Source organism: Lithobates pipiens, unplaced genomic scaffold (assembly GCF_037356315.1).
Source record: "Lithobates pipiens isolate NorthernLeopardFrog02 unplaced genomic scaffold, aLitPip1_a1.2 Scaffold_22, whole genome shotgun sequence".
NCBI classification, from domain to species: Eukaryota; Metazoa; Chordata; class Amphibia; order Anura; family Ranidae; genus Lithobates; species Lithobates pipiens.
In genome coordinates, this window is record NW_027507784.1 from 43,471,888 (window position 1) to 43,486,560 (window position 14,673).

The window sequence follows — 14,673 nt, forward strand, 5'->3', positions numbered from 1 at the left end:
GAATAAAAGTGATTCTTTTTAAACAGTGTAAAAATTAAAAATAAAAGGTAAAAAAAAAATAATAATTTTTTTTTTTAAACATGCCCCGTCCCACCGAGATCTTTTTTTAAACGACACCTATGGAGATTTTTAAGGTTAAACGTTTGTCGACATTCCACGAGCAGGCGCAATTTTGAAGCGTGACACGTTGGGTATGAATTTACTCAGCGTAACATTCTTTCACAATATAAAACAAAATTGGGATAATCGCTGTCTTATTTTTTTACTTAAAATAGTGAATTTTTCCAAAAAAAGTGCGCTTGTAAGACCGCTGCGCAAATACGGTGTGAAAAAAAGTATTGCAACAACTGCCATTTTATTCTCTAGGGTGTTAGAAAAAAAAAAACAATTATAATGTTTGGGGGTTCTAAGAAATGTAAACACCAAAATCTCAAAACGAGGCTGGTCTTTAAGTGGTTAAAGGAGAATTATTCCAAAAAAAATGATTGGTTAAACCCTCAAGTGCTTTTTTTTTTTTTTTTTTACCAATAATATTCCTTTGGCTTTGACTTTTGAAATCTACAAACAAAGCAAGTTAGAAATTAGTTGAAAGGTTGGTAAACCCTTTTTTAAAGATAAAGAGTGTATTTTATATACAACAACTATATATCAGACCAAATTGAGTCCTCCCCCAAAGCACCTTGTTCCCATGTTGATGGGGACAAGAGCCTCTTCCCGGCAACCATGGCCGGTGGTTATCGGTCTGCGGGCAGGGGGTTTGTCAGAATCTGGAAGCCCCTTTTAACAAGGTGGCCCCCAGATCCTGACCCCCTACCTGTTCACCAAAAAGCAGTGAAATGTAAAAAAAAAAATTCTGACAAGCCGATCCTTTATTGTAAAATAGCTCCGAGCTGTCTTCTTCCCTGAGCCATCTTCTCCTGCTGCTGTCTCTCCCAACGCCATCTTCTCCCAGAGCCATCTCTCCTGCCGCCGCCTTCTCCGTCTGCTGTGTTCTTCCGCACCGCTGGTTATCCATTAAAAAATAATTGCTATTCTTCTGTGGCAGTCTTCCTCCGCTGTGTTGTCACCCTCTGTGTTGTCTCTTATATAGCCATGGGGCGGGCTCTCCAGGTGACGTCATCAGATGGCCACAGAAGAGCAGCTTTTTTTTTATTAGCGGGTAATCGGCTGCGCAGAAGAACACAGCAGTGGGAGAAGACAGCGGTGGCGGCAGAGAGAAGAGAGATCAAACACTAGTAAATGTATTTTCTATGTATGATTGTGCTAAGCCCAATAGGCTAGTGGTCAGCGCTTCTAACCTGAAAAACTAGAAAAAAAGGAGAGGGGTTCCCCTAGTGGTGGACTTTTTAGGCACGTACACTAAGAGATACCTGTACTTGTACATTGCCTTTTAAGAAGCGGCTTGTGGGCACACACGCGCCCGCCAGGAGCTTTGCGAACGTGATCGCGGATCCCGCAGACTCGATGCCTGGGGGGATACTCGTGATTGTCTCACGGAGAGGAAGAACAGGGAAATGCTAATGTAAACAAGCATTTGCCCGTTCTGCCTAGTGACACGGTCACTGATCCCAACTCCCTGTAATCGGAAGCATGATCAGTGTTGTGTCACACACAGCCCCTGATCCCCAGAGTTAGAATCACTCCCTAGGACACACTTAACCCCTACAGCGCCACCTACTGGTTTACCCCTTCACTGCCAGTCACATTTACACAGTAATCAATGCATTTTTAATTACACTGATCGCTGTATAAATGTGAATGGTCCCAAAATCACGCCAAAAGTGTCCAATCTGTCATAATGTTGCAGTCACGATAAAAATCACTGATCGCCGCCATTACTAATAAAAAAAAAATATTAATAAAAATGCCATAAAACTATCCCCTATTTTGTAAACGCTATAACTTTTGCACAAACCAATCAATAAACGCTTATTGCAATTTTTTTTTACCAAAAATATGTAGAAGAATACCTATCGGCCTAAACTGAGGAAAAAAAATTTTTTTATATATTTTTTGGGGATATTTATTATAGCAAAAAGTAAAAAATAATGCGTTTTTTCAAAATTGTCACAATTTTTTTGTTTAGCGCAAAAAATAAAAACCGCAGAGGTGACCAAATACCACCAAAAGAAAGCTCTATTTACGGGAAAAAAGGACGTCAATTTTGTTTGGGAGCCACGTCCTGCCCGCGCAATTGTCACTTAACCACTTAAGCCCCGGACCAATTTTCAGCCTAAGGACCAGAGGTCTTTTTACAATGTTGCACTGCACTGCTTTAATTGGTAATTGCGCGGTCATGCAATGTTGTACCCAAATGAAATTTGCGTCCTTTTCTTCCCACAAATAGAGCTTTCTTTTGATGGTATTTGATTGCCTCTGCGATTTAAATTTTTTTGCGATATAAACGGAAAAAGACCGAAAAATTAGAAAAAAATATATATTTTCTACTTTTTGTTAGAAGAAAAATCGAATAAACTCAATTTTAGTCATAAAATGTCAATAAGCATATATTTATTGGTTTGCGCAAATATAGCATCTAAAAACTAGAGTACATTTTCTGGAATTTACACAGCTTTTAATTTATGACTGCCTATCTCATTTCTTGAGGTGCCAAAAATGGCAGGGCAGTACAACCCCCCCCCCCCCCAAATGACCCCATTTTGGAAGGTAGACAACCCAAGGAAATTGCTGAGAGGCATATTGAGCCCATTGAATATTTGTTTTTTTTTGTCCCAAGTGATTGAATAATGACAAAAAATTTTTTTTTTTACAAAAAGTTGTCACTAAATGATATATTGCTCACACATGCCATGGTTATATGTGAAATTGCACCCCAAAATACATTTTTCTGCTTCTTCTGAGTACGGGGATACCACTTGTGTGGGACTTTTTGGGAGCCTAGCTGCGTACAGGACCACGAAATCCAAGCACCGCCTTCAGGATTTCTAAGGGCATACATTTTTGATTTCACTCCTCACTACCTATCACTACCTATCACAGTTTTGAAGGCCATAAAATGCCAAGATGGCACAAACCCCCCCCCCCCCCCCCCAAATGACCCCACTTGGAAAGTAGACACCCCAAGCTATTTGCTGAGAGGCATGTTGAGTCCATGGAATATTTTAAGTTGTGGGAATATTACAAACTTTTTTTTTTACAAAAAGTTGTAACTAAATGATATATTGCTCACACATGCCATGGTATATGTGGGATTGCATCCCAAAATACATTTTGCTGCTTCTCCTGAGTACAGGGATACCACATGTGTGGGACGTTTTGGGAGCCTATCCGCGTACGGGGCCCCGAAAACCAATCACTGCATTCAGGATTTCTAAGGGCACAAATTTTTGATTTCACTCCTCACTACCTATCACAGTTTCGAAGGCCATAAAATGCCAAGATAGCACAAAAATCCCCCAAATTACCCCATTTTGGAAAGTAGACACCCCAAGCTATTTGCTGAGAGTCATGGTGAGTATTTTACAGCTCTCATTTGTTTTTGAAAATGAAGACAGTAAAGAAACTTTTTTTTTTGTTTGTTTTTTCAATTTTCTAAATTTTGTGACAAAAAGCGAGATCTGCAAAATACTCACCATACCTCTCAGCAAATAGCTTGGGGTGTCTACTTTCCAAAATGCGGTAATTTGGAGGGGGGGGGGAGGTTTGTGCCATTTGGGTATTCAATGGCCTCCGAAACTGTGATTGGCAGTGAGGAGGGAAATAAAAAAATGTACACCCTTAGAAAGCCCGAAGGCGGTGCTTGGTTCTTGGGGTCTCGTACGTGGCTAGGCTCCCAAAAAATCTCACACATGTGGTATCTCCATACTCAGGAGAAGCAACAGAATGTATTTTGGGGTGTAATTTCACATATACCCATGGCATGTTTGAGCAATATATAATTTAGTGACAACTTTGTGCAAAAAAAAAGAAGTTTGTAATATTCCTGCAACTTGTCTCAAAATATAAAATATTCCATGGACTCGACATGCCTCTCAGCAAATAGCTTGGGGTGTCTACTTTAATTTTGGGGGGTTTTGAACTATCCTAGCAATTTATGCACAACATTTAGAAGCTTATGTCACACATCACCCACTCTTCTAACCACTTGAAGACAAAGCCCTTTCTGACACTTTTTGTTTACATAAAAACATTTTTTATATTTTTTTGCAATAAAATTACGTTGAACCCCCAAACATTATATATTTTTTAATGCATTTAATATTGCCCAAATTTTTGATGAAATAAAAAAGATGATCTTAGGCCGAGTACATGGATACAAAACGACATGCTTTAAAATTGCGTACAAACGCACAGTGGCGAAAAACTACATACATTTTTAAAATCATTTAAAAGCCTTTACAGGTTACCACATTAAATTTACAGAGGAGGTCTCTAAATCATTTTTATTATTATCTTAGGGAATGTAAATATTCCCTATGACAGCATTAGGTAGTGACAGGTACTCTTTTAAAAAAAAAAAAAATTGGGGTCTCTATTAGACCCTAGATCTTACCTCTGCCCTCAAAGCATCTGACCACACCATTCGGTGTGATAAAATGCTTTCCCATTTTCCCAATGGCACTGTTTATATACCCGGAAGGGGGGACATTAGAGGCTAATTAGCCGCTAGGATTATTATTACATGACTGCCGATCACTGGCTGAAAAGAATGATACCAAGATGATACCTAAACCCGCAGGCATTATTCTGGTATAACCATTTAAAGTCCAGCAACATACCAGTATGTTGCTGGTCCTTGTTGGACATATATTGTAATCTTTTTTTCATGCAGCCTGTTGGCTGAACGAAAAAAAGAGATTGATCGGTGGGTATGCCACCCATTAGAATACCTCCCTTCATCCACCCACTTCTAATGATGGGCAAACATGCACCATTTATATATGCCAAAGCATGGGGGCATCCTCCCGCAAAAGTTATGCCATGTACACAAGGTCAGACTTTTCCATGGGCAAGCCTCCGTCGGAATTTCGACCGTATGTACGCGGCATTAGGAGCAAATTGCTCCTCCGCCCCTGCTGCCCCCATGCTTCGGCATATATGCTCTTTTTTTTTTAACTGGGGGGGAGAGTTAAATCACCTCCTACAGCAGGGATCCTCAAACTACGGCCCTCCAGCTGTTGCAAAACTACACATCCCATGAGGCATTGTAAAACTCTGACATTCACAGACATGACTAGGCATGGTGGGAATTGTAGTTCCTGAATAACTGGAGGGCCGTAGTTTGAAGACCCATGTCCTACAGCGTTGGAGTCACGGCTTTATGTATTGTTGGAGCAAACGCTGTTGCTGTCAAGATAAATAAATCTGCGCTGCAACAGAAAGGCATACCTGCAAAGCAAATTATGGTTAACATTAAAACGAAGTAACATTACAGTATAACAGTAAGACCTTACCATACCATACCTGCAAAGCAAATACAAAAAAAAAAAAACATAGTAAAAAATAAAACCTTTTTTAACACAACCTGTGCCTAAAATATATATATGCCAAAGCATGGGGGCATCTTCCCGCAAAAAAGTTATGCCGCGTACACACGGTCGGACTTTTCCACGTCCAAACCCTCCGTCGGAATTTCAACCGTATGTACGCGGCATAAGGAGCAAAATTGCTCCTCCGCTCCTGCTTCCCCCATGCTTCGGCATATATGCTCTTTTTTTTTTAACTGTGGTGGTGAAATCACCTCCTACAGCACTGGAGTCACGGCTTTATGTATCATGGGAGAAAATGCTGCTGTCAAGATAAATAAATCAGCGCTGCAGCTGAATGACACACCTGAAAACAAAAAAATGGTTGACAATAAAACACAGTAAACAGTAAAGTATAAAAAAAATTAAATACCTGAAAAGCAAGCACGATAAAACATAATAAAACATTGCAGAATAGAATATAGTAAAAAAGAGCAACAATAGAGAGAGAATAGAGAGAGAGAGAGAGAACAATAAAACGACAACTATTTTTGTTTTTTATATTTTATATTTTGTGTTTTTTTTTTATTTATTTTTTTTAACTTCTTTTATTTTACACTTTTTTTTGTAACTGTAACAGCTGTAATGGTTCGGGTCTCTCAAAATCCGATGGTATCTTGGGAGACCTGTGCAAGTGTGTCCTAGCCTGTGAAATGCTGTACCCTACGCAAAAACTTCACTAGTGTGTGGTAGCGTTCAAAACATTCACCAATGCAAAGATCAGGATTGCCAGAACAGCGTGGACAATAACGGGTGTCATGCCTATATCCGCGCTTAGAACAGACATGACATCTTCTTTGTGGGGCTCGTTTGGTAGGGGTACTCTCGAGGACATACGGAAAATGCCTCTCATGCAGCCGGCTGACTGCATTTGGTTGGGAATGGTGAGGTGCAGAACCGTCTGGATACAGAAGGTCTGTGACAATCTTTCTGGAATATAAGAAAGGATAAAGTCCCGCCTGAAGCTCTGTATAGCACATGAGCATTCAGCAAAGCCAATTGAAATAAGTAAACAGACACTTTTTTGTACCAGCGTCTGGCCTTACGGGCAACTAGATACGGCGCCAATAACTGGTCATTGAGGTCCACCCCTCCCATATTTTGGTTATATTCGTGGACACCGCAGGATTTCTCCACAGCACTAGTCGCCGTAGTAATTTGGACCGTCATGTTTGCATGAAGGGAGGTAGGAACGAAAACATTCTTATTATCCCTCCACTTCATAGCAAGCAAGTTATTACACTGCAAGCAGGCTCTCTCCCCCAGCCTAAGACAAGAATCTACAAGCCGCTGGGGAAAGTCCCGGCGATTAGGTCGCACGGTGCCACATGCTCCAATCTGCTGATCAAACAAATGACTAAACAGTGGCACGCTCGTCTAATAATTGTCCACATACAAGTGATACCCCTTTCCGAATAAGGGTGACACCAAGTTCCACACTATCTTGCCAGCGCTCCCTATGTAATCTGGGCAGTTCTCCGGCTCTACGTAACAATCATAAACCGTACTCCAAAGCTCCATACATAGCCTGTTGCCCTGTCACAGGACTTATAGAGCTTGACCCATATCTGGCCACGCTTGCTGGGAAGGTACTGTTTGAAAGACAAGCGGCCAGAAAATTTAATCAGGGACTCCTCAATGCAGACAACTTCATGGGGAATAAACAAGGATGCAAAACGTTGATTGAAGTGGTTTATGAGGGGCCAAATTTAGTAGAGCCGATCGTATTCAGGGGGGACGACGTCCAAGAGGACGACAAAGTTCATTGTCATTGAAGTGCATGAACCGCAAGATCTGCTCGTATCGTTTCCTGAACATGGAGGTAGAGAACATGGGCATATGGTCAATCGGATGCGTGGACCAAATAGGTCCGCAGCGTCATGAATTTATGTGTGCCCATGTTGAGGGAAAGGCCCAGAACGGTCTTAAATTCGGAAACCGGAATTGGTTTCCAATCTCTGGCAAGGGAAGGCAACTGGGGATTAGCGGTGATGTGTTGACCAGCATATAAATTAGTTTGGTCCACAATAGATCTATAGAGATCTTCCGTGAAAAACAGCGAATAAAAATCAAGTGGCATAAAATCGGCTGTTTCCACCTGAATACTGGGTTGGCCAGTGAATGGGGGAAGTACGGGTTTTGCAGAAGTGGTGGGCACCCAATCAGGATTGGCGAATTCTGCAGGAAGGACACTATGGGAACGACAGGCCTGCCTTTGTCTTCCTCTTGGTGGCAGCGGGACACTGCTTGTGCTTGCCACCTCGCCAGCTTGAACTGCACTTATAGGACTTGCCACGTCACCACGTGATACTGCAGTGCTGGATGTACGTCCAGGGTGTACTAGGCTGATGGTGCTTGCCAGTTCACCAGAAGGAATAGCGGCGCTATTATTGTCTCTCTGCTCCATACAAGGGACCTGCGGTTCTTGCACCTCAACAACATCAGAAGATCGGGGTCTGGTACGCCTGACCTTAGCAGGGACCACACCTTCATCGTCAGAGCTATCTGTCATGGAGCCACTGTCCTCTACAGGATGGTATTTTGAGCCTGAATCTGACAGATGAGTGACCTCCTCTTCACTATCTGTCATGCACAGAAACTTGTAGGCCTCTTCACTAGTGTACCTTCAATTTGCCATTTTGGGCTCTAAATTTAGGGGTACAACTAGTGAGATTCACAGGTAAAAAAGCACCTAGGCTGTCAGCGACTGTATTAAACCGAAAAAAACTGTTAGCGATCGCAGGGATCAGGCCTGACTCTGTGAACGCTGCAGTTATGTGTGTTGTGACAGTGATCAATCGATACTGCACTTGGGTGGGCTGGGCTGGGCAGAGGGGCAAAACGCAGGTGCTAGCAGGTATCTGAGCTGATCCCGCTAACAATGCATTTTTTGAAACCCTAAACTGCTGGGGACGCTAGTATAGATCTGATCAGATCAGATATTGATCTGTTCAGATACTATACCACTAAGGGAGATGTATGCTTTGCGTGTGGGTGTTAGCGGTACTGCCACTAACCTGATGCTGCCTGGGGCGACGCAGACCCTATCTGACCCTAAAACCTAATTGATATCACCCTCCGAGCGATCAGGGGGTTTAACCTTTATTGGGTAATAAATGGCAGGTGCTATAAAAAGCAAACTAACTAAACAGTGTCACCCGTAACACTTATATGGTGATCACTGGTGAAAGGGTTAACAGGGGGCACTCAGGGGTTAAAACCTTTATTAGGTAGTATATGGGGGTACCTGACGCTATATAAAAACCTGACGAGGAACCAAAATAACTAAATAACTAACTGGCTAACCAGCGTCACCAGTGACACTTATACGGTGATCACTGGTGAAAGGGTTAACTCTAGGGGCAATCAGGGGGTTAAAACCTTTATTAGGTTGTATATGGGGGTACCTAACGCTATAAAAACCTGGCGGTGAACCTAAAAAATAACTGGCTACCTAGCGGCACCAGTGACACTAATGCAGAGATCAGAAAAATGATCGCTTAGTGACACTGGCAAAAGGGGGTGATCAAGGGGTTAAACCTTTATTAGGGGGGGTAAGGGCTACCCTGGACCTAAAGGGGCCTAAAGCTAACTGCCCTGACACTTTTTACAGTCACAACTGATACTAAATGCAGTGGTCAGTAAATAAATGACCACTGCAATAAGTGACACTGTGACTGGGGGAGGGCAGGGGGTGATCTGGGGAGTGATCGGGGGGTGACTGGGGGTAAAAAGTGTGCCTACGTGTCAGTGTACTGTTGGTGCACTTACTGTGATGTCTTCTCTCCTCGCCGTCCGGTCAAAAAGAACGCCACGAGGAGAGTGACATCACTTCCTCCTGCCTGTGTTTATAGTACACAGGCAGGGGAAGCTTCTCATTCGCCAGGAGCGATCGCGAGGGGGTGGCCAGAAATCAACGGCCACCCCCTCATCACAGATCTCTCCTGAAGCAAAACGGACCCCCCACCCACTGGAAGGCAGGCACTTACAGGTACGTGATTGTGCCTGTCCGTGCCATTGTGCCGATGTAAATGTACAGACGGCTGTCCTTAAGTGGTTAAAGCGACGCAGTGCCGAATCACAAAGTGCTCTGGTCTTTGGCCAGCTAAATGGTCCGGGGCATAACGTCCCTAGCGGTATGATTATTATTATTATTATTATTAACGATTTATATAGCGCCAACAGTTTACGCAGCGCTTTACAATGTATAGGGGGGACAACACTATTACAGTACAATACAATAGGTACAGGAGGGCCCGGCTCATAGTGCTTACATTCTAAAGGGAGGGGGAGGTGGTACAAAAGGTAATAGCTGCAGAGAATGATTTGATGGGGGTGGCTTGGGGACAGTTATGTGGGTGTGGGATAGGCTTCCCTGAATAAATGAGTTTTCAGGGAACTCTTAAAGGTGGACAGGGTAGGGGCTGAGTGGACAGACTGGGGCAGGGAGTTCCAGAGGATGGGAGAGGCTCTGGAGAAGTCTTGAAGGCGAGCATGAGGGGAGATAACAAGGGAGCTAGAAAGCAGGAGGTCCTCGGAGGAGCGGAGGGGACGATTTGGGCGATATCTACAGATGAGGTTGGTTATGTAGATGAGGGCGAGGTTGTGAATGGCTTTGTATGTTATGCATTTTGAATTTTACACGGTGGGGGAGGGGAAGCCAGTGAAGGGATTTGCAGAGAGGGGCAGCAGTCACAGAACGATTAGTGAAGTGTATTAGTCTAGCAGCAGCATTCATAATAGACTGAAGGGGGGAGGAGCCGGCGTAAGGGTCGGCCATTAAGGAGAGAGTTGCAGTAATCAAGGCGGGAAATAATCAAGGAGTGAATAAGTTGCTTTGTGGTGTCATTAGTCAGGAAGGGTCGAATTCTGGAGATGTTGCGGAGGTGAAGGCGGCAGGATTCAGCCAGTGATTAGATATGGGGCTGAAGGAGAGGTCAGAGTCAAGGATTACACCCAGGACCCTGGCGTGTGTGGAAGGACCAATGGTTGTGTTGTTGATATTAATGGTGAGGTCACGGGGGGTTGTGAAGGAGGTTTATTATTGATTATTTCAGATTTTAGGTGCTGAAAGCGGTACCATTATTTTGCATGTAAATTTGGCGTTTTATATTGTAGGCCTGTAATTCTTAGAAATAATTCACTTAAATCTGTCCAAACCAGAGTCTAACCACTTAAGCCCCGGACCAATTTGCAGCCAAAGGACCAGGCCCCTTTTTGCGATTCGGCACTGCGTTGCTTTAACTGACAATTGCGCGGTCGTGCAACGTGGCTCCCAAACAAAATTGGCGACCTTTTTTTCCCACAAATAGAGCTTTCTTTTGATGGTATTTGATCACCTCTGCGGTTTTTATTTTTTGCGCTATAAACAAAAATAGAGCGACAATTTTGAAAAAAATTCAATATTTTTTACTTTTTGCTATAATAAATATCCCCAAAAAATATATAAAAAAATAGTTTTTCCTCAGTTTAGGCCGATACATAGTCTTCTACATATTTTTGGTAAAAAAAATCTCAATTAGCGATTAATGATTGGTTTGCGCAAAAGTTATAGCATTTACAAAATAGATAGTTTTATAGCATTTTTATTAAAACATTTTTTTTTTGCTAGTAATGGCGGCGATCAGCGATTTTTTATTGTGACTGCGACATTATGGCGAACACATCGGACATTTTTGACACATTTTTGGGACCATTGTCATTTATACAGCAATCAATGCTATTTACATGCAGTGATTCCTGTGTAAATGACACGAGCAGTGAAGGAGTTAACCACTAGGGGGCAGTGTAGGGGTTATGTATGACGTGATGTTTTTTTTTTATTGTAGGGGGCGTGGCCTGGCTTGTGACGTCACTGGTGGTCCTTCCTTATAAAAGGGAAAAGACGATCGGTGACAGTCACACAGGGAAGCACGGGGAGAGGTTTGTTTACACAGACCTCTCCTCGTTTTTCAGCTCTGTGACCCGATCGTGGGACACCAGCGGCGATCGGGTTCACTGGTCCTGCGGCCACGGAGCACAGGAGCGGGTCGGGAGCGGGTCGGGAGCGGGTCGGGAGCGGGTCGGGAGCGGGTCGGGAGCGGGTCGGGAGCGGGTCGGGAGCGGGTCGGGAGCGCGCCAGCGCGCTCCCGACCCACGGCTGGGCACTTAAAGAATCATGTACCGGTACGTGATTGTGCCATTCTGCCGACGTATATCGGCGTGAGGGGGTCCTTAAGTGGCTAATAAACATCCGGGTATGATAAAATTTGAAATACGAAATCATAAATTATAATATAATATATATATTATATAATAAATAACTATAAATAATTATAACAAATAACATAATAATAAAAATTATTCAATAATGTAATCAAATCAAAAACACTGAAATGTGCTGACTTGCAGAATTGTCGCTGTCATTACTTTTAGTGTTTGATGACGAATTTCCCCACAAATTACTATCGCTCAATTCTGCAAGTGATTCTAATTTATTTTCGCTGTTTTCTAGCTGGTCTATAACCATGTTTGATGTAAACTGAAATTTTTTGGTTGCTATGGAGAATGTCCACTTTCCTGGCATAAAGAACCGTATATATAATATAAAACTGCATGCAGGACACTGGACAAACCACTAGGGACAAAGGGGATGTGTAATTATTTGGTACTGTAATTTGTAAGATTACAGTATACTGTATCTATACTGTGTTTTTAACTTTTTGAATTTGGCACCGAACTCCGTCCCTGTGCGACTCAACGCTTGCAGGGAATGGAGCTCTGCGCTGTCAGAGATTGAGGGAGACACGGCGGCTCGCTGATCACAGCAGGGAGACATCACTGTCTCGGGGTTACCGCTTATGGTACGAAATCTCACCCCGAGCCAGACTCAGGAATACCGCCAGGGAGGTTAAGTGGTTAAAGAATGAACATAAATAATTACCCCTTTAAAACCACCCAAATAAAAAATAAATAAAAAAAATAACAAATGGGTAACCTACATGTTCAATACATGTAACTTTACAGAATAGCAGACATTACTCTGTAATTATCCATCATAACTGCATTCGTTAGCAAAAGAAGGAAAAAAAATCAATAGATGCACATGTGGTAAAGCACATCTCACATAAAAATTTTCTTTCTCATACGTGGATCATGGTTGCAGTGCTATATAATAACTTAGTAGAAATTGCCATTTTGTATATACGTGGAATCGCTAATTGGTGCTGATTTCCAAATTTACTAACATATGTTCGCCACTAATAATGCTCTTTTTCATTTCACGTTCGCCTGTTGAAATCTTAAATTGCCTAAATTGGCGCTATTATATGTAATAATGCCCAGTAGTTCCCGGAGCTATAGTAAATGACCCCCAGTGGGTCCTAAGCTGGGAGCTCAGTAAGCCACACTGCCATACCAAGGTAACTTTGCAATGAATGTATATACTGGCTATTACAGTAGGACATAAGCTACAATACAAAGTCTAAAATTACACATAAGGAGAGAGCTGTATTGTCATCTACTCACATTTCATTCTTCTGATGAACTTCCGTAAAGTGTAAATGGCAAAAATTGATATGATTAGTAAGCTTAGTAATACAGCAGTCAGTCCCAAATGACAGTTTTGTTTGCATTCATCTGCAAGTAGAAAGAAAAAAAATATATACCTAAGTATTAAAAATGCTTCAACAATGCAGCAATTATATTGATGTACCAACAACCCCCACCATCAGGGTAGGCCAATGGAAGAGGAAAACTTCTTCCACTACCTACACTATATGGCCAAACATTTGTGAACACCTGTCTATCATATCTATGTGAGATTTTTGTATATCTCACTTTGCAGCCTCCATTCTTTAATGCTTCCAACAAGATTTTGAAGCATGTATGTGGGACTTTGTGTCCATTCAGCCTATTTTGTAGTGTTACCATTTACTGGAAACAACTGAACCCAATGATGAATTGATGGGGTTTTCACATGCTCTTGTTCATAAAGTTAAATGTCAGCAAACTTTTAGCCATATACGTAGTGTACTTCAGAAAATTATCAAGTTATGGGAGACTTCAACGGTTACCTAGACCCTAAATTGGATAGGCACCCCCCAATCCAGCCCCCCTCGGGAAGCAGGGGCACTATTTTGAGCCGGCTGCTGATGGAGGTGGGCTGGACAGATATTTGGAGAACTAAACACCCCACCATTAAGCAATTCTCGTGTTTCTCCAAGACTCCATGTGGATGATGATAAAAGTTGACTATGTGGTACAGATTGTGAAGAATTTAAAGGTAAAGATCGGAATTGATTGATAATGTATGTAACCGTAGATGGACAATTGTAACACTTAAGACTGTATTTGTATTATGTTTCATTCTGGAATGTAATGTATATCTTGTGAGCAATAAAAACCTTGTTGATTAAAAAAAATAAGAAAATTATCAAGGGCACGGGGCAGGATAGACAGTGTCTCAGATGAAGGTGCAGGCCCCTCTTACTTCTTTTCCCATAACTCCATGGGTTAATGGACAACTCCCTCTGATGTTCCTCCCTCAGCAACTCATAAAAGCCACACCTGAGGCAGAGGTAGTTGGGCAAGTGATCTGCAGACAAATCGTGAGAAGCCCTCCACTAAACCAGTCAGAGCCTATCAATGCACAGCTTCTCTGGAAGACCCAGCTGCTGTGAGGAGCACCTCCTGACTGCTACTAGGGTACTGTAATTCCAATGAGGTGGCCATGTGTCTTCGGGGCTAGGATCCCTCCAGCTGTTCAAATGTGTTACCAGAGCTACCATGGACTTCACAGAGAGCAATGTTCTTTATGAAAATAAGCACATGTACCTGTTTGTGTTCTACACCCTTTTGACTGATACTAATTTAGGCTAGATTAGGCTATTCTTATAGATATTTTGCTATACAGCCACATGTTACCCTGACTGAACCTCAGAAACATTGCTGTGAAGAATCCATGCTTGTACAGGTTTCATAAGCTGTTTTGTATTTTTGTGCATTGTCTACATCAGTGCCTGGACAAGGTCATCCGGTGCCCAGGGAAAAGATGCCAAACTATGCCCCCCTTTCCCTTAGGGTTAGGGTCAGGGTGCCCCCTACCCCTGCAATAAACCATTGCGCCAGGGGCAGCTGTCCCTCCTGCCCACCCCTTGTCCCAGCCCTGGTCTACATGCTGAGAATCAACTGCATTGAAGCACAGACA

General features: G+C 42.6%; 1 protein-coding gene across 1 annotated transcript in view; it reads right to left on the reverse strand.

The window, feature by feature from the left end:
* Positions 1-14,673, reverse strand: part of LOC143925669 (uncharacterized) — a 106,921-nt gene that overhangs the window by 69,304 nt on the left and 22,944 nt on the right. Inside the window, exon 4 of the mRNA XM_077450132.1 lies at positions 12,993-13,103. Coding sequence (XP_077306258.1) covers positions 12,993-13,103 — 111 coding nt within the window. The remainder of the gene's footprint in view (positions 1-12,992; positions 13,104-14,673) is intronic.